The sequence below is a fragment of the Chiroxiphia lanceolata genome, chromosome 12 (genome assembly GCF_009829145.1).
Source record: "Chiroxiphia lanceolata isolate bChiLan1 chromosome 12, bChiLan1.pri, whole genome shotgun sequence".
Lineage (NCBI taxonomy): Eukaryota > Metazoa > Chordata > Aves > Passeriformes > Pipridae > Chiroxiphia > Chiroxiphia lanceolata.
In genome coordinates this window covers 9043021-9061585 of record NC_045648.1, presented here as the reverse complement: position 1 = coordinate 9061585, position 18565 = coordinate 9043021, and the positions used below count along the sequence as shown (strand labels likewise).

The following is an 18565-nucleotide window of genomic DNA, read 5'->3' as shown; positions in this document are numbered from 1 at the left end:
CTCCGTGTCCAATTCTGGCATCCACTCTTTTTAGCACAGATGGTAACAAGGTGGGAAGAGTTCAGAAAACAATTATAAGAAGTCTGAGGAGTATGTTTTGCAGTAAGAGGCTAAAGAATTTGTTTTATTTTCTTCCAGCAGATTGTTGCAATGTGATGTCTTTGCTGACTGTGTTCATACCTCCACGAGTCCAAATTCAGAGGACTGGGATCCAAAGGCAGATGCATATGAATCAGAAATATGGTTACACGAAAGTTCATCATTAAGGTAATTAGACCTTCCTGCCCTATGCAATTTACCACAGCAGTGACATTCTGTTTTTGGCAAAGGGGCTAGTCTCATTTCAACAACTAATACTCTGATAATCAATTCTGGGAACTATGTTTCTGTTTAGCTCTTTTTTTGCAATCCTGCTCAGTCATTCATATTTTGCAATAATGTTCTGAACTGGAAGAATGCAATATAGTAATTGGCAAGATCAGGTGAAATTAGTGTACCTCACTAATGGTTTGTTTTCTTTACCTAAATGAAGTCATTAATTATAACTTACTAATGTTGTCCTGACTGTACTCAATATGCAAACATAACATAGATTAATGACATTTGAGACTTAAACCCAATAGACTTTTTATTCCATAACCAGTGTCTTTATCATAGCAGGATCTTTTTGCAGTAACAGGAATTTTATGAGAGAAACTCATTTTAACTGTGGCAAAAGTGATTTTTTTGATATCTAAAATGTTTTTTCAAGCAAACTTTTTAACTTCAATCAACAAAGGAGTAATGTATCAATACAAAATATCATAGACTGTTATTGAAGAATATAGCTATGGCTATGGTTGTCTACTAAATTGTAAAGATGGTAACTGTTTATTTCTGTGGGGGAAATAACCTATGTTCACCTGCAGAAGCTTAATATCATATTGAGTTCTCCCCAGGGACAGATAGTTTTGCAAGTTTAAATATATTTTGAAGAGCTTTATTTTTTGTTCTAATTTGTCTCAGTAATTTTGTGTTCATGAATGTGTTTTCTGAACTCTTTAAGAACTCCTTTCATTACTTATAATTTCAGTCTCAGCTTCATTGTCCCACCCTCAGGAAGCCCATCTCAGCCAAGCATGCTGTTATGTTACAGGCACAAGAACTCCAGGTGCTGAACACTCTCTTCATGACAGTTACACAAGAGGACTGTGCTCACTTAATTACACTCCTCATTTGCAAAAATTGCTGACCTACCCTAGCATGATAACAAGTTCTGTTTTGCAGAATAGCTTCAAACATGTTTGAAAAATCTTTACTGTACATTTATATCAATTCTGACATCTTTCTTTACAATATGAACCTTGTATTATTGCAGAAAACCTAAAATTGCTATAGGTTCCATGGGCTGAACAAAAAACCTTCACTGCTTGTTGGCTTACATGTAATGCTTAACTTCTAAAACCAAACAGTGAATGGTTGTGCCGTTTAACAGGCCAAATATGTGGTATAAAGTGACTTTGCCTCAATTCTTTCCATGATGAATGAACATTCTGTTCTCAGAAATAATTGCTTAGATGAAAAGGTTGCACACATCAACCATATAGTGTAAATGGTTACTCCCCAAATCCTTGTTAAGCTAATTTCATAGGAAGCAGGAATTTGTGTTGGTGTTTCTGAATGCTGTATAAAGTCCAATGTTCAGTAGAAACCATTCAGTAGTCCCAAAGTGGGGCACTGTTTAGAATCAGTTAGCACTTAGGGACAAAATTCCATAACTGCCTAACATGGTGCAATGAGTTGAAATATAGTTAGACATTAATTAGCACAGGACAGAGGAAAATGTTGGATTTGAAGTACTTCTGGCAGCACCAAAATTTTCAGTAGGCAATGCAAACAATAAGCTGTGTTGTATCAAAGGTCATATATGTAATTATTAAGACGGACACATGGACTCCTTTCAAACAAATTGCAACTTGTTAAACAGGAATGTGGAGAAAAGATAATAGATCTAGAGGATTTTTGTCTCGATAAATTGACAATAAAAATTATTGATTTGATTAATTCAAGTTGGGGAATTTGTTGAGAGCAAATACACAGAGGAAAATTTTATGGTAAATTTTAGAATGCCAACACACTTCAAAACAATGAAAAAATTTGCTTTTTAATGTTTCTTTGTTTTTCTTAGAAGCACCTCATAAACCTTCTCAATGTATTTCTTACTATCTTTATGAAAGAGCTATGCCCAGCTGGGGATGGTGATGCACATATCAAATGAGGGATGAAAGGGATGAAAGGGAACATGTTACATGTCTGAGAAAGTGCAGAATAGGATTCCATTACCTGTGTTATCCAGGGAAAGGGAAAGAGGTTTGTCTTTGTTTGAAACAGTGCAAAATGCAAACGTGAGGATTTTTGACCTGACTTTGCTTTTTACCACTGCCTACATGATCACTGTGCTCCAGTGGTGCCATAAAAACAAAAGACAGAGTTAACTACTGCTCCTTACCTGAGCTACAGCAATTTACCTTGTATATAAGAAATTAGACCACCCTCCATTTTTGTAATTATGATTTATTAGACATTCTACTTCATAATAGGGATAAACATGAGTTTGTAATGCCTTGCAGCTATGGGTGCCTGTCTCATCCCCTGAAACTTGTCTCGGTGCTCACTATAGCTGACTGCTTTCTTCAAGAACTTGCTAGGCCAGAGTTAACTGCACTGAGTCTCTAAGATTTGCAGTTTCATACTCAGACTTTCCCTTTTATCCTGACTGGCTTCCCCCCCCCAGCAAGGCAACACAGTGGGAAGCACTCTTTGGGTGCATTTCAAGCTGCCCATTCTGTTAAAGAGTTTGAATGCTGGTGGAGTCAAATATGCCTGCTTGGGACTCCCAAAAAGCATTTTACTAATACCACAGCAACCTGCTTAAATTATTAATGTTAGTTCGATTCAAGGTCTAAATATGTTTTATTGATCATAAATATTTCTTCCAGTATGGTGACTTCTGCCAGAATTCCTGGTTTGATCCAAAGGTGGTATTTCAATAAAGAAGTTCTAAAAGTAAATTTCAACTGCCCTTTTGACAGCAAATTCACAAGACACAGTAAAATAAATTAGGAGCTTATCATAGAACTTATGCCATCAAGTTTAAAAGTTTCTTTTGTTGTAATCATGAATTATTGACCACACAGTAAAGTGATCTAGGTCCTCCACTCAACGTGTTATGGAGAGAATTATCACACTGACTGGCTTAGGAGGAACCAAGAGCACAGCAAATATGTTGGTCCACCTCTAGGCAAATTTTTGATTTCTCTGTAAGACTATGAGTAGAACCAGAGGTCAGCTGGATTTGAGGGCACATTATGCAGCACTGGGGGAAGGCAGAAAGGGGAATGATGATGGATGAGAAAAAAGGGCAAATAGTGAAGCAGTAAGTATGGCTACAATGTTATTCTGAATTACCATGCGATGCCATGGAGCCATTTGTAATCAGACCTGAATATGTCCCTGACCAGGTAAGATTACACTGAAAGAAATAATTAGTTCAGGTAGTTTCAAAAGAAACCAATTGATACTTTGAGATGAGGAAAGACTGTTCTCCTGCATATGCTCAACTACTTGTTATTTCTGTATCAGCATTAAAGTTCTCAGGGTGTGTATGTGTATATAGTGACAATTCATTTATATTTCTCTATATATGTTTATTTATATGGCAAAATATGTCTCTTTTCATGGTCAGTTGAATTCACTGGTTATTTGTGAGACTATAATACATCTTGGGTGTTCTGGCTAAGCTGATGCTGCCAAAATTGTCAGCAAAAAGACCGGAAAAGCTGATGAACCCTAAACTTTTCCCCAAACAACTGCTCCGCTGTTTTTCCAGGATATAGAAGAGGCAGAAAGCCCAAACAAGAGGAGTGGTAGGAAACTAAGGAGGAAGAACAGAAATTGCTGTCTCATTTGGATTCCACAAACTGCTGTGTTTAATCTTTTAGAGACCCTATAACAATAATCCATGCTAACTAGCATTTTAGGAGTTTAAAGAGATTTGTTCTATAAAGGAAAAATAATAAAAGCTTCAGTTCAGTGCTTTGCTTATTCAGTAGTTTCTTGCTTTCATTTTGCTTAGGCATTTAATGTCTTCATAAATTGTACAGGTAACATTTTCAGAAACAGCTAAATGCCATTTTTGAAAATTATTTTCTTAGACTAAGATCTCCAAAGGTGGGTACAAACTACCTCCTAACAGTTTTAATGTGAACAAGCTGCAGAAACAGCACTTCAATTTCTCAGGACTGGTGTCACTTTTCCAAACGGGACTTGTGCTAAGAGCTGGCTGGTATTTTTAACTAGTATGCCATATAATTAAATAACTAAGTATATGTATAAAAATAAATACTGCCATGGATAATTCTTATTCCCCTTTGTGGGTTTGTCAGACCCACAGGAACAGCACTGTGGTTTGTGGGCTCTTCTCCTAGCAACTCCTATTAACGTCAGAATTACTTGGGCAGCTGAATCTTCATATCCCACACCAAGAGTTTACTATTTGGCACCAGTTTATGTGTAGATTTCATATGCCCATATCTCTCTGGTTGTATGCACTAGGTTTACTTCAGTTTCTTGTCATCTTACAACCACTTTTACTAACAGCTTTATGCTATTACTTACTGACCTTCTCTGCTGCAGTTCTTTATATTTGCAGAAAAAAAAAAAAGGATGGAGATATGGTCTCTGCCCCAAGTAGCTTATAATTAAAACAAGATCAGCATTATAGAAACACGTATTTTAGATGGCTTCTAACTGGATGGTCTGTTTAGTTTTGTTTTGACGTATTGTATGAAGCAGCATTTAACAGATGTTGGGAAATTAGTTCTCTAAGCTTCTATTATAAACATACAGCAGAGATGCACGTGTATGAATTAATTTCATCATTGAATGTGGGTATTAATGTCATCAGGCATTTTTAAATGTTTGTGCCTATTCTACTGTTCCTTGAGCCCTCCTTGCCAAAAAATACAGAAACTTCTTGAAAGTGCCTCTGTTGTAGCAATGCTTTTTAGCACTGTACTGATGATTCTCTTCTGTTGAGTGAAAGATGTTGCCTTGTAAAAGCCCAGTAGTGAAAAAAAAAAGTGTTAACTGTTTTATTAAATACCTTCCATACACAGTGTTGACCAAAGAAAACCCAAAAAAACCACCAAAACTGAGGAGTCTCCCTTGGTCTTTATGCCACGTTGTCCCACTTATTATAAGTAATGCTAACTTATCATGCAAATCCTGTAGTTGATATTCTTACAGCTGCTCATATCTCTGCTGAAATAGCACACATTCAACAAGGTGACATCTTCCCACTCCTCCTCTTAGCTGGGAGAATCCAGTGTTGAGGATTAGATTCCCTTTTACAGCTTCCAGGATGAAGTCAAACCAGCTGGCAAAGCAAGGCTTGCCCCTCTCTGTGCTGTATATGGGCAAGGAAATTAGGCAGGTCAGGCAGAGAATGGAGGCAAGACCTGGGACAATGCCTAAAACAGAACAGAATTAGAAGGGAAGTGTAGCTGACAAAATTACTTAGAAATTTCATAATTGCCACTTGTATTTAATGTATTTTGCATTTCACATCTGTATCTTTTTTGTGTCCCCCTTAGTTTAGTTTTCATATATGAAAGTCTTAAGTGTTTCTAAAGCAACAGCTATGATTTTAAAAGATCATTTCACACCCACCCCACTCAAATTACAACAGCCATGCAATATTAATTTAGGGTGAGTGGGCACAGATGTTATCAAAATCACCCATTTACCTGCCAACTCCACCAAATTTTCCAGTGCTTGGATATTTTCTTCCACTGCTGTGTGGAATTTTATTGTAATGTTGTCTCTGCTTTTTCTTTTTGTGCCTTTTTTTTTCCTCAGATCTTTTATCCAGTTACTAAACCTGCATATGGCTTCCTCCTCTATCAGCTGTCTGAGCTAAACCAATACTTCATGGCAATCACTGCAAAGAAAAGCAGCCTCTGAAGATACTGATGTGATTAGGTGTGAGGCCAGAGACTTGTGCTGAGTGCTAGAAGAGCACTTTATAACCACAGTAAATCAGTAAGTTTGGGCTAGACAACATGGCAGAGGAGAAGTGATATGATGTGAAAGATGAGTTGGGGGAGAATGCAAAAGAGAGGGAAGTGAAAAGACAGATTTAAAACTGGATTTTCATTTTCTGGTGTTACCAATGTGTGAGTTAAATAATCAGCTTTTCTTTGTTGACTCTTCCTTAGTTCACTGTTGTGCAGCTAACACATCTGCACAGCAAAACACGTGCAGATGTGAGTGCTCTCTGCACCTCAGGCCTGTGAAAACCTATATTAACACAGCACTAAATCTGAACTAATGCACCCTGTCCCTCAGCAAGGACTAGCTTCATGCTAACAGCTTTTGAGCTGCCTGGAATGGAGGCAAAGTGTGCTTTATCTTCCCACAATGGACTTTGTGGAGCTATCCATATTAGGCCTAATTTGGAAGAGGCATTAAAAGTTTTCTTAACACATGACTTTGCCATATACCGACAAAAAGCAAAGTGCATTGCAAACGAGGCAAGCACCACTGCCCATATGTCATGATATGCAATAGTAGGACAGGAAAAGCTGCCCAAATGTCAGGTTTGGAGTATGGTTCAGGTCTCCATTACCCAATCCACCATATATACTGTGTCTCTAACTGGCAATTGCAGGATTGTTTAGATTCTGCACTAATATTCAATCCCAAAATTCTTTATATTAAATCCTGTGTTTATAAATAAATGTCCACAATGGGCAAATTAGAATAACTGCAGTACGTTCTACACAGCCAGATTTTTTTCCTAGTTTAAAACCTGCAAAATCAAAGCAGAATTATGTCAATCTGTTGTGAAAATGTGCATTATCTTAATTTCTGTAAGTTGGAGTAAGCAATAACAGTGCCTGTGCAAACATATGCATTGCTTGTCACATATCAAGTTTCATATCTTTACATAGAAAGTGAAAGAAAAAGCTCCTAAAGATAATTTCCTCTGAGTATGTTTTGGTTACAGATTACTTAGTGTTCCAATTAGTTTAAAGAAGTTGATTGTATGCAATACACAATGTTCTGAGGGGCTTTGTCTACCTTTATTGCTTGACTTTATTTTCCAAAAACATGATATAACATTAATGACATCTCCTAGCCCAGAATTCAAGCCTGTTTTAAGCTAGCCTGGCTAGCTTCTGTGGTGTTGTATCAGACACGTTGATTTAAATATGTCAGGTTGTTTTACACATGTAGAAATAATTGTGCTGTTTAGAAAAATGTGGTGCCATCGTGTGGACAATATTAAGAAGTGTAAAAAACAATTTTTAAAAGAAAAATTGGGAAACAGATAAATACCTGTATTCCTTATCAGTGAATCAGGTGAATTATAAATACGTATTATATGATACAAGAAGCTATGCACAAATCTGTGGGTTTAACACAACGAGTGGAATCAGGAATTATGAATTCAATCCTGTTTATTTTCCAACAGCTCAGAAAGTCCTTCCCAATGAGCACAGAGTGATCAAAACACAGATGAGAGTCTCCAAGCCACTTTTAATCAGCACCTAATTCCAACATTACCTGCTTTTGTATTCATTTCTGTATCTGTTTATCTCTCTGGTTTTCCTCTAAGACTTTACACAACTTGTTTTTGTACAGCCTGCATTGCTTTCCTTCCACACAAATACACACACAAACACTCTTATCCATGACATTAGCCAGCCAAGGCACTCTGCCCACACAGTTCTCATTCCTGCATGAGTTCACACGAAGCTGTGTTTCAGAAAGGGTTTTGGTTTAAGGCCTCTTGTTTCTTACATTTCACCCAGAGGAAAGAGACTTAGCCAGAGCTGAAATAGCTGTATCTAATACCAGTAAAAGTCCACAATGGTCAAATTAGAAACACTGCAGTGTACTTATGCAGTTACAGTTTTACTAGTTTAATGCCTACAAAATATAAGCAGATTTATGTCAGTCTGTTGTGAAAATGTGCAGAATTTTAACCTCTGAAAGTTGGAGGATTAAAAGGGCCTCTAAAGAAACATGCATTATTTGCCACACATCAGGTTACATATCTCTGCACAAAAAGGGACAGAGTAAGTTCCTAAGGCTACTTTGAGATATTTTAGATCTGTAAAGGTTTGCACACAAGGAGTGTTATTCAAAAACTGTCCTCTGCAGTACAGTGCCCCAAAGCAAACCTGCATGTCACAGCACCCTAATGTCTCCTGCTCTGAGATCCTGTATGCCAAGTGCTCATTAACTGATGCTGCAGTCTGCTGATTTTATTTAAACTGAATAAAGGCAAGAACTTTTTAAGCCTTGCCAGTGGGTTTGAAACAGACTATTTGGGAATAGATCTTGAAGATATATTTGGATCAGTCCTATCTTTTGTGAATGTTTAGTGGGTTTGTTTTGGTGAAACTTTAAAAGTTTTATTTGACCTTTATGATCACTGAAGATCTTTGGGATCTTTTGAGAATGGAGCTCTACATAGTATTTTACTCAAGTATTCACTTACTTTGTGCAGAAAGAGCCTGTTCTTGTGGTACAGTAAGAGATGAAATATGTATACATGTGAGTTAACTAAATGGATATAATGGAATGTCATACATTAAAAGAGTCTCTGTGGTGCTGCTTAAACTTCCAGATAAAGACAGGTAACTACGAAATAATGACTTCTGTTTTCCAAGTCTTTGCATCTTATGCTTGATTGATTTTGTTGTTTAAGAAAAAGGTGAGCTTCAGCTGAAATTTTTACTCTTTTAAGGCAATTTTTTTTAATGTGGATTCTCTGGTGTCAAATTAGGTAGTAACAATCTTCTTCTTACTGGATAAACTTACAGTGACTCTTCTTTGTTTTCTGCTTTGGCTTTTATTTTCATGAAACTTCTAGGTGCCTAATTTTCTTTGACAATTTTACATTGCTCTCAAACTTGTTAGAAATTATTACAGATTGAAAAATGCTGTGAGTGAGAGGCAAATGGAATACAGTGATGTATGGAAGAGGCTGTCAGAAGTCTCTAGTCTCTATCACCGTGTTCGAGTTCTTGATTACTTGATATTTAGGAATTTAGAATACATGGACAAGCATAGAAAACTCAATTTATATCCATAAATCAGAAGCCAATCTCAAGATGAAGAAATCTCACTTATGATGTAATAATTGGCAAAATTGTGCTAGACAGAGTGGGGAACAAGCTAAACAACCAGCTTTCTTTCTGATGAACTTTAAATGTCAAAGTATCCCATTAGAGCTTTGTATGTGTTTTGTTGTCAATGTTTTGGTAACTGTATGCTCACTCTTTTAAAAAGTGTGACACTTGTTTGGTTTTGGAAGAATTGGTTAAATATATCCTGAAAGCAAATAATTTCATATAAATCTATTAGATTTCCTGGATTCTGGCATTTTTTCCTATCAGTGAAAGTGGAAATGGGAAAATGAACCCTTCCTGATTCACAAATTTTTGATGAGTGGTTCGTCAAATGTTAGTAGTTTTTTGCCCACTGCATAACCTTGATGAGTTAATAAGATCATGCAATATTACTAATGGTAGACTTTCATTTCCATTTTTAAAACAAACATCTCTAAAACTAAAATCTAAACAGCAAAAAAAAAATATCAAGAATCAGAGTCTCATCAACCTCTTATTGGATGTAGTCTTGGATTTTTATATTCTCTGTTTTTTCAGGAAAGTTCTTCATTCTTATACCCATCTGGGTGAGGTTTGCGTCTATCAATCATTGTACCACCTTCTGCACCAGGGTTTCCTGTAATTATTTCCCAGTAATTCTTATATTCTTCAACTTTGTGGGAGTCCAGGTAATTGTGACAAACAACTTCACATTCTTTTCCAAAATAAGACCTGCAAAGTCAAAAAAAAAAAAAAAAAGAAAGAGGGGGGGGATAGGCACGGAGAATTAATATATATATATATATATATATATAAATTCAGAAAATCTTCATTATTTGTGAATTGTTCAGGATTTCCTCATGTTTTTCCTGTCTTGTTCAGTAATATCACCACATGCTTCCAAATATCAGACCCTTACAAGAAACACAATATCCCACTTTGTTTCCTACAAATAATTTAGGAATTTGAAATCCAAGAGAAATGCCATCTTTCTAGATTCAGAGGTAAAAGGAGCCCCATCAGTATAAGGCAGTGATGCACCAACTCAGTATGTACAAACTGTTTAGGTCTCTGTCCTCATTTCTCTCTGACTGAGGAAGACTCTGTCTACTTAATAACTGTTTCAGCCTCAAACTTTCAGACTTTGTTTCATCTTCAAATACCTGATACAAATTCTTAGTCAGGTCTTGCTCAGAAGTTAATGGGAAACATTGGTATACGCTTTAGCAGTGCTTAATCAATATTAATTTAATGTATATATATTAACTTGAATTGTTGAATTAACTTCAGTTTGTTGAGAGATTGATTCAGATGGACAGAAGCAAAACAAGTAAGTCTGAGACACTTGCCTGCAGCAACACAGTGCACACATTACAGTCCAGAAATAAAATAAGGGAAAGGAGAATGGCATTCTGCATTCTTTCCCATTTCCTCAGTGTGTTCCTAAATCACCTGTCTTGCTTCTTACAGTAATTCCTGATGTTGGCACATCATTATGCACAACCCTGCCAGATATAAATTATTCTTACCATACACAAAAGTTCCTTGGAATGGCTAAGTTCCGATTAGTATAACAATGAGTAATTAGAATTTTAGTGTTTGCCTGGAAAAAAAAACACAAGGGAAGACACTTGGCAAATATTTTTACACCAACACTGTGAAAAAACCCTGTCTTTAACAAATAGATCGCTTTGACTGTGTTTATTAGTGAGCTGATTCATGCAGATGAGTCTCAGTTCAAGGCTGTAGAGGAATATTTGTGATATTTTGCTGTACAGCCAACACTTCAGGAAGCCTAGCAGTTATCTAGTACAAGAAAGTACTGTATTAACAAAAGGTTAAAAACATTTGGAAAAACATCCACTTATTCAGATGCCTGGAGATTTTTTTTTTCTAATAATTTTAAATTTAATGTACAGGAGCTCTTATTTAATGAGAGTTCCTAATACTGGAAATGAATTTTAGTACCTCGAAGTCCTGAAAAACAGGTAAGTACTGCACCCTCACAACATGATGTCAAGGTTTGAAAATTTCTGATGAGAAAAACTGAACAAGTCAACCTCAAAATGAACACCAGAACCAAATATTTGTATGAGCAGATTCCCTAATCAAAGAGATTCTCTCTAATCAAAGAGATTCTTTCTACTGCTTCCTAGAATTAGAGGTCAGAACCGGCAAAAGGGAATATGTGAATACTTATTTTTTCTAAGTACTTCATCTACTGTTTCAATTAAATTTTCAAAACACTTCCTACAGGTTTAATTTCTTACAGGAACTGGAAATCCTTCGTATTCAAGACGCAGCTGTGGATCCAGGAAGGCAGCTTGCCAGCAAGTCAAATAGGAATCCTCACCTGTCAAAAATACCGGCTGAAGGCGAGATTTTTTAGCAAATGCTGTGAATGTTTTGTGGTCACTTCCTAGATAAAACTGTAAATAAACCCATATGTTTAGGACAGTATCAATATAAAAGAAACAAGATATGTAATTTTAAAACATATTTTTGAGCACAAAACCTTTTCTCTTGGCTCCTGACAAATCAGTCTGCCCAGCTAAAGCTATGCAGCCATAGCACAGATTCTATTCTGTTGATAAACTCATTAAGTAGCTATTCTATAGGCAGACCAGTGAATACAAATTTAAAATTGAATTTATATTTCAAATATTTTATCTCACCAAAGTGGTTGTTGAGAAGGAAAACTTTTCCAAAGTTGTGGTGATATATTTTGAGTGCATATGTAACATGTACTGCCTTCTTTGCTTTTAACTTACAGAGGGAAACAATGTTAACATTTAATAGAAATCTGCTCCCTCAGAAGGATAGAATACTACATGACTTCATATACCTACTGGATATTATCTTCACAAGAAATCAAATCTTCTCATTTTGGAGTTCTTCGAAGTGAGGGGAAAAAAAAAATCTCCCAAATGAATTCTTTCATGATTCACAAGCTAATTTTGATTTCCTTTTTTCTTTTACTTTTTAAGGTCTCCTTTATCCAGTACTTCTCGCTGACAACCCCCTTGGCCTGCACATCAGACCTCAGGCAAGTTGCATAAACTTTCAAAATAGGTATTTCTTATCTTGATATATGCATGACTCTGAATCTGTTCTGCAAAGCCAAGATGTTGAACCACTATACAGTTTTATATATCTATATTTAGAGAGTGATTCAATGCATACTATCAGTATATTCATTTGCAACTTTATTGCCTTACCATTGTGTCAGAAATCCCTCCTGTTGTCCCAAGAAGAAAGTTTTGCCCAAATCTAAGTGGTTCACCCACTTCACTTCCATCAGCACTGTTAAAATTGTAAAAATGAAAAAATATGCATTGAAATAATCAGTTTTACTATTATTGGGGGGGTTTATCTGTTTTAGTCTACAGTTAGGCCTTTTGCATTAAGTTGACCTTTTAAAATAGGTAAAATATTTTAACCTAAGGAAGAACCTTCAGCTATTGAGCAGGACCCTGTTCTTCTGTTTCTTGTCCCACAGACAATGGCAATTAAATATATATTTGAGGGAGAGAATATGCTGTTTTCTTAGGGTTTTTTAGGACAACAGAAAAATGTCCATTTCATGGAAAGCAAAAGCAATTTCTACTTCAGAGACCTTATTTGCAGGAGAGTGAATATTAATACTAAGCAATATTTGGATATGTTTTGTATTTTACAGCTGAAATATGACCATAATAAAAACAGCTGCAGAATTTACCAAATGATACAGTGAACTCAATTCTGTTTTCACATCTAAGTTGATTTAAAGGTCCTTACAATTAATCAGAGTAATATGCAGCACAGAATCAAGCTTAATGCATGACCGAAGTCAATGACTCTTCTGAAATATATTAAATTCACTCATAATTCATTCTTACATTAGCAAACTTCATTGCGTATTTCTCTGAACAGGATACCTGAAGCTGAAATAATAACTGAAAATAACTCAGGATAAAGCACCAGACCTTACGATACAGAAACTATTTCGACCCACAGGGTTCACGCTCTTGACTGCGCTCAGTCCACGTGAGACTTGCGGTGGGTCATCGGAAAACAGGGATATTTCCTCCATATCCACTGCCAAGGTCAGGTCACCACGTGTTTCATCGTCCTTCGCCTCCGGGGTTTTGGTGTCTGGGTTCATCACCATCACAGTGTCCCCAAAGTGAACCAGTCCATCAACAGACACTGATAGCTTTACCTAAATTAAAATGGACATAACATTCTGCAGAATCATCTGAACTTAATATCAGAAGTGTTTTTAGCATATAGTCCGTAGCATTCTTAATGCATTCTATAATAACAATATGCCAGTTGTTATTGAACGTGTAACAATATGAACAACAATAAAAGCTATGCCTCTCTATATGGGGTCATGGGACATAACCTTCTTTAAAAATTACCTTCTTCAAAATATTCTCTTGAAGTCTGGCTAATCTCTGCATTAAAAGCTGCCCTCGTTCTCTCCTACTGATAAAATCCCTCAGGAGCTCCTGTTGGCAAAGGAAAGAGAGGCAGACGGCGTTATCCAGCACGCAGAATCTCGGGGTTTAAACTGAATTTAAAGCGCTGGGGGGTAAGAGCGTGCGGTGTGTGTGTGTTGGGGGGTGTGTGTGCTCCGGTACCTCCTGCTCGTGCAGGTCCTCCAGCCAGTTCCCGACGCGCACCCCCCGCCCGTAGGCCGCCATGGCGGGCCCGGCCCCGCGCGTCCCGCGTCGCCATGGCGACCGCGCTGCGCGGTGATTGGCCAACGGGAGCGAGGCTGAGGCGGGGGCTGAGGGGATGCTGAGCGGGAGGATGCGGGGGGATCGTTGGGGTGGGGAAGGAGCTTTCGGATCATCCGGTCCAACCGCGTGTCTTGCACTGCCAGGTCTACGCTAAACCATGTTCCCAAGCGCCACGTCTGCACGTCTTTTAAACGCTTCCAGGGGTGGTGACTCCACCGCTGCCCTGGGCATCGTGCGCCAGCGCTTGGCAACCCTTTCGCTGGACAAATGCTCCCTGATATCCAGTCTGAACCTCAGCAGGCGCAACCTGAGGCTGTTTTCTCTTCTCCCATCACTTACTACTCGCGAGAAGAGACCGAAACGTTAACCATCTCTGGTCAGCCGAGCTCGGACAAGTAGCCTTTTGCGCTCTGTGCATCAGCTTAACACAAGGGAGTTCAGTGCGTTATCACTACACTGTTGGTGAATCCCGTGAATCAGAGAATAGTTTGAGTTGGAAGGGACCCTTAAAGATCATCTCTTTCCACCCTTCCTCTGCCGTGGGCAGGGACACCTTCCACTAGTCCAGATTGCTCAGAGCCCTGTCCACTCTGACCTTGAACGTTTTTAGGGATGGGGCATCCACAACTTCTCTGGGCAACTTGCGCCAGTGTTTTACCACCCTCATTGTAAAAAACTTCTTCCTTCTCTCTAGTGTGAGAGAATGCATTAGGTGAATATTTTGCTTCCAAATGGTTTTGGTTTGTTATTATTTTAGCTTGAAATCTACGATGGCAAGTTAAGATAAGTGACTGTGCCATGTGTTTACTTTCCAGATATCTTAAGCCAAATATCTTCGGAGAATTCTTGCATAGCACATTTAATCCCGTTACAACTGTCATTACAAGCTGTAATATTTCAATGCTGGGCAACTTAGAAAGCTTAAAAGAAAATAGTTTTCGTATGGATGACTGGGCTACATGTTATCATCAGGTGATTTCAACAGCAGTTCACATGAAACCTGGCTCTTTTATGTTGTTTCTTTGTTTTGATTTGGTTTTTATTTTAAAGCAAAGTTATTACCCAAAAAGTTGTTTAACACATCCCAAACTCTTTTTTAAGGACCAAATACAATCCATTTTTGTTCAAATAGCACCACTCTGTGTTCAGTTCTGGTAAGTGATGCTTTCCTACACCTAGCTGTGCTGGCAGCAATGATGAAATGTTTAATTAAACAAAGGAAGAAACTTTATTCATCATAGCCAAATATCAAATACCAAAAAAAATGTTCTTGTTTCAGAACTAAGCCACTTAAATCAATATTCATTAATAAATCATTGTTAAAAAACTATCATACTTAACCATGTTAAGAACACATGCACTGTCTTTCTGTGCATGTAGCTAATACATAGAATTCACAGCAAAATTCCATAGTTTTGTAGCCTTATGCACCATCTGTACTTAGATATTTATAGCTTCTGATGCAGATATTACATAGAGAGAGATATTTTTACTAAAATGAATTTGCATACAGAAATATCTCCATACGTCTCTTAGCAGGATTATGCAGTCACTATCTTTGACACTTGGAAGGATTTAATTTCTGGTTACATGGTATTCCCTGAAAACAAACAAAAATAGCTCTCTATAAACATATTTGCAAATTGAATATCTTTCCTGCAGGAAAGGTTACAGGTCTATTCAAGTCAGTTCAGTTTCCTTTTGAGCAGATAAAATCTGTGTTTAACTGTTGATTGCATTATTAAATGGTGTAAAGAAAAGCTGTACTTGTGAAAGAATTGATCTATGTTTTGTGTGTTAGCTTATGCCAGCATACAAATCGACCAGAATTAAGGGTGTATGTCATATTCTGAAAACAGTAGGATTTTTTTTCTTTTTAAGCCATTGTTAAGTAAAATTATAGTCAGGATACTTTCAGAGACTCTTCCCTTACTATCTGGAGTTACAGCTCTTTTACCCCTTTTATTTTGTCTTTTTGTTTTTTTAATGAAAGGGAACTAGATGGTTTAAAAGATCCCAAATAGCACATAGAGCTCTCTAAACCATTAGTTTATGTAAAAGGCTGGACTGGTTGGGCTTTTAAATTGCCTTAAGCTTGTCAGTAATGTGTGGGCTAGAGGATTTTAATACCAAGGCATTTTAAATACTTTAAATTATAAATGCCTTGGTATTTATCAGGAGTACAAATTATATTATTCAGTCAAATCTGGCTAAAAGGACAAGGTCTGCATGGGTGTGAACATATATCATGTCCATGAAAGATGTATGCCATTTTATGTAGAGGAAGTAGCAGAGAAAAAATACTGAAAGTAAGTCACGGAATCATATGCAAGTTGGATAGGAATGTTTTTAATATCTGGCTTTACTGCCTTGAGAGTGTATCTATGTTTTTTTCCTGTTTTCTTTTCTTTTTCCTCTTGAAAATTATGAATATGCCAGATTTGATTAACAATACAGACTAAACAATACTGCGCAGGAGTGAAATGCTCTCTAGGACGATTTGTCTCCTTTCATTTTATTATTTCACAGTAGCATTATTCTGACATATGCTATGAATCATTTTTCTTTGCTCTTATAAGGTTTCTGGCTATTAAAGTGATTAACCTGCTTGTTAATAATATAGCTACAGTTTCTTATTCTGGCTTATTCCCCAAACACTCATCTGTTCAGAGAACAAAACGAATTAAGTAGTTTAGCAAGAAGATGTAAGGATTGTTCTTTTGCCAGACACCTGTGGGGATGTCTCCCATTTTGGCTGTGAATTCAGTGTGAAGGTTTCCTGTAATGCTTGTTGCTGAGGAGCAGTGAACCTGTTCATGGTACCTTATTTTCTGAACTGTAGTGATCCATTAAACAGACCTTTCAGTCTACTGTTTGCAAGAAAGGGGAGCAGGATGTTTGTGTGTCGTATTGGGAGAATGTAAAGGTAGACTAGTGTAAAGTTTCACGATATTAGATATTGTTAAAGACATCCACAATTTCTATTATTGCTCATTTTGGTGTTTTATAACCAAAAGTTTCTGCTGAAGAAAGAGGGAAGGGGGAAGGAATCATTTACAATGTGTCTAAGACCACCAAATATTTACCAATTTGGATTGAGTCATCCACATCTCCATGGTATTTTCATTCTACTGGTCTCTAATTTAGTCTTGTACAGATCATTCTCTTTTGAGCAATTATATAATGGAATATTTTCTCTTCAAATTGAGCTGTTCCATCATGACTGATCCTGCCAGCTATTTGAAGATTTCCTCCTCTGCTTGGCTGAATTTCATTCAGGAGATGGGCTTGAAAAACCACTAGAGCTCTGTATCTCTCAGAAAAATATTGTCATTTCAGGAGCAGTAATTTATGAAAAGAATACAGAAATATTAAAGTATGTCTCCAAGTAATAACATTGTATTTCTCAGAGAGATCCATATTAACTCTGAATAAGCTAAAACACTTTCATCAGCAAGAAATAGTTCAGCTCAGAACTCTGGTGTTTATGAGTGCAAGCAGAAACACCATTAACAAAGCTCAATTGCTTCTTATGTTTATGTTTTCACAGGAGAGTGTACGATGTATGCCTACCCTCAGGCAATTTAAAAATTCTTATTTTTAAATACTGTGGAGTATTTGTCCAAGGTATCACGACCAGAACAGTGAGACTGTCCATGTCATTGGCTAAGGAAAAGTCTCAGCTGACCTCTTTTAAGTACTACTTGCCAGGGACCTACTTGAAGAGACTTTGTTAAATGATGTACTACCCTACTTCCAATATACTGAGTGCACTGCCTGTGCTGAACTACAGAGTTCTGTCAGCAGCCACAGGCACTGACACAAAATCATTGTGAGTGAGGCGTGGTCCTATTTATAACGGGTGGAAATCAGGTCACTGTCTCTCTTGGTTACCAATCTGTTTAAACTTTGGTTTCCATGAATACTCATGCTTGAGATTTTGAAATTTGCATTTTGCTAGCAATTTTGTACGTAAAAAGCAATAGCACAATTGTCTGCAGGGAAAAACATAGCCCTAAACTCCATGACTTCAGCTGACTTTGACTGTGGGGGTTGTTCAGGCATAAAGTCCTGCCAATGTGAACCTACTGCTCCTGAAACTGGGAGGCAGCATTTCTGCATGACCTCCTGTGAACCCAGATCCTTCTGTTTCTTCCCGCTTTAGGGCTATCTATAGATAGTGCTTAGGGTTGCCTTTGTTTCCCTTTTTAGCTTTGCCTGCTGCATAATCCTTCTCCTTTATTGTGAATTGCCTATTGGATCAATCATTCCCTGGTGATGTCACTTCTCTCCTTTTGGATTTTACTGTCCTGTGATGATAGTGTTAAAATAGAAAACAGTCTGTTCCCTTAATTTTCCATGGTGGAAATATCTGCTTCAGTGTCTTGAAGCAAAGTAATGATGTATGCTTGAGAGATGCATGTCAGTACATCTTCAAACCTTTGCTAAATTTGTTGTTTAGAAATACATCCCACTGAGAAACCAATCAGAAACTCATTTGTGGTAGTTAAGATGTGGAGATAAAGAAATTATAGAGATCAGAATACTTTGGTTCAAATGAATCTGTGTGTTACATAAAATGAACTGTCCAGAAACAGGAACAGAAACTGATTTATATATTCCTACCACTAAACATGAATCAGTTAAGTATTTCTGGCACAGCAAAAAGGAACGTGA

The 18565-nt window shown here is 37.2% G+C and overlaps 1 protein-coding gene across 1 annotated transcript; it reads right to left on the bottom strand.

Annotated features, from left to right (window-relative positions):
• Positions 1 to 7484: 7484 nt before the first annotated feature.
• Positions 7485 to 13887, bottom strand: CFAP161 (cilia and flagella associated protein 161). Its single transcript, XM_032700637.1, has 7 exons — positions 13787 to 13887; positions 13565 to 13654; positions 13127 to 13362; positions 12380 to 12464; positions 11432 to 11590; positions 10691 to 10764; positions 7485 to 9893 (listed from the first exon to the last, which is right to left on the bottom strand). The coding sequence occupies exons 1-7, from the start codon at positions 13847 to 13849 to the stop codon at positions 9716 to 9718; spliced, it is 885 nt and encodes a 294-aa protein (XP_032556528.1). The 5' UTR covers positions 13850 to 13887; the 3' UTR covers positions 7485 to 9715.
• Between the last annotated feature and the right edge of the window lie 4678 nt (positions 13888 to 18565).

What these genes read in the sequence shown, in the direction of transcription:
- CFAP161 (XM_032700637.1), bottom strand. Translation starts at nt 13,849, where the DNA reads ATGGCGGCCTACGGGCGGGGGGTGCGCGTCGGGAACTGGCTGGAGGAC. An exon ending in AGGACCTGCACGAGCAGGAG is followed by an intron (nt 13,655 to 13,786) that starts GTACCGGAGCAC and finishes CTTTGCCAACAG; the next exon opens with GAGCTCCTGAGGGATTTTAT. An exon ending in GAGGGATTTCTGACACAATG is followed by an intron (nt 11,591 to 12,379) that starts GTAAGGCAATAA and finishes GTTTATTTACAG; the next exon opens with TTTTATCTAGGAAGTGACCA.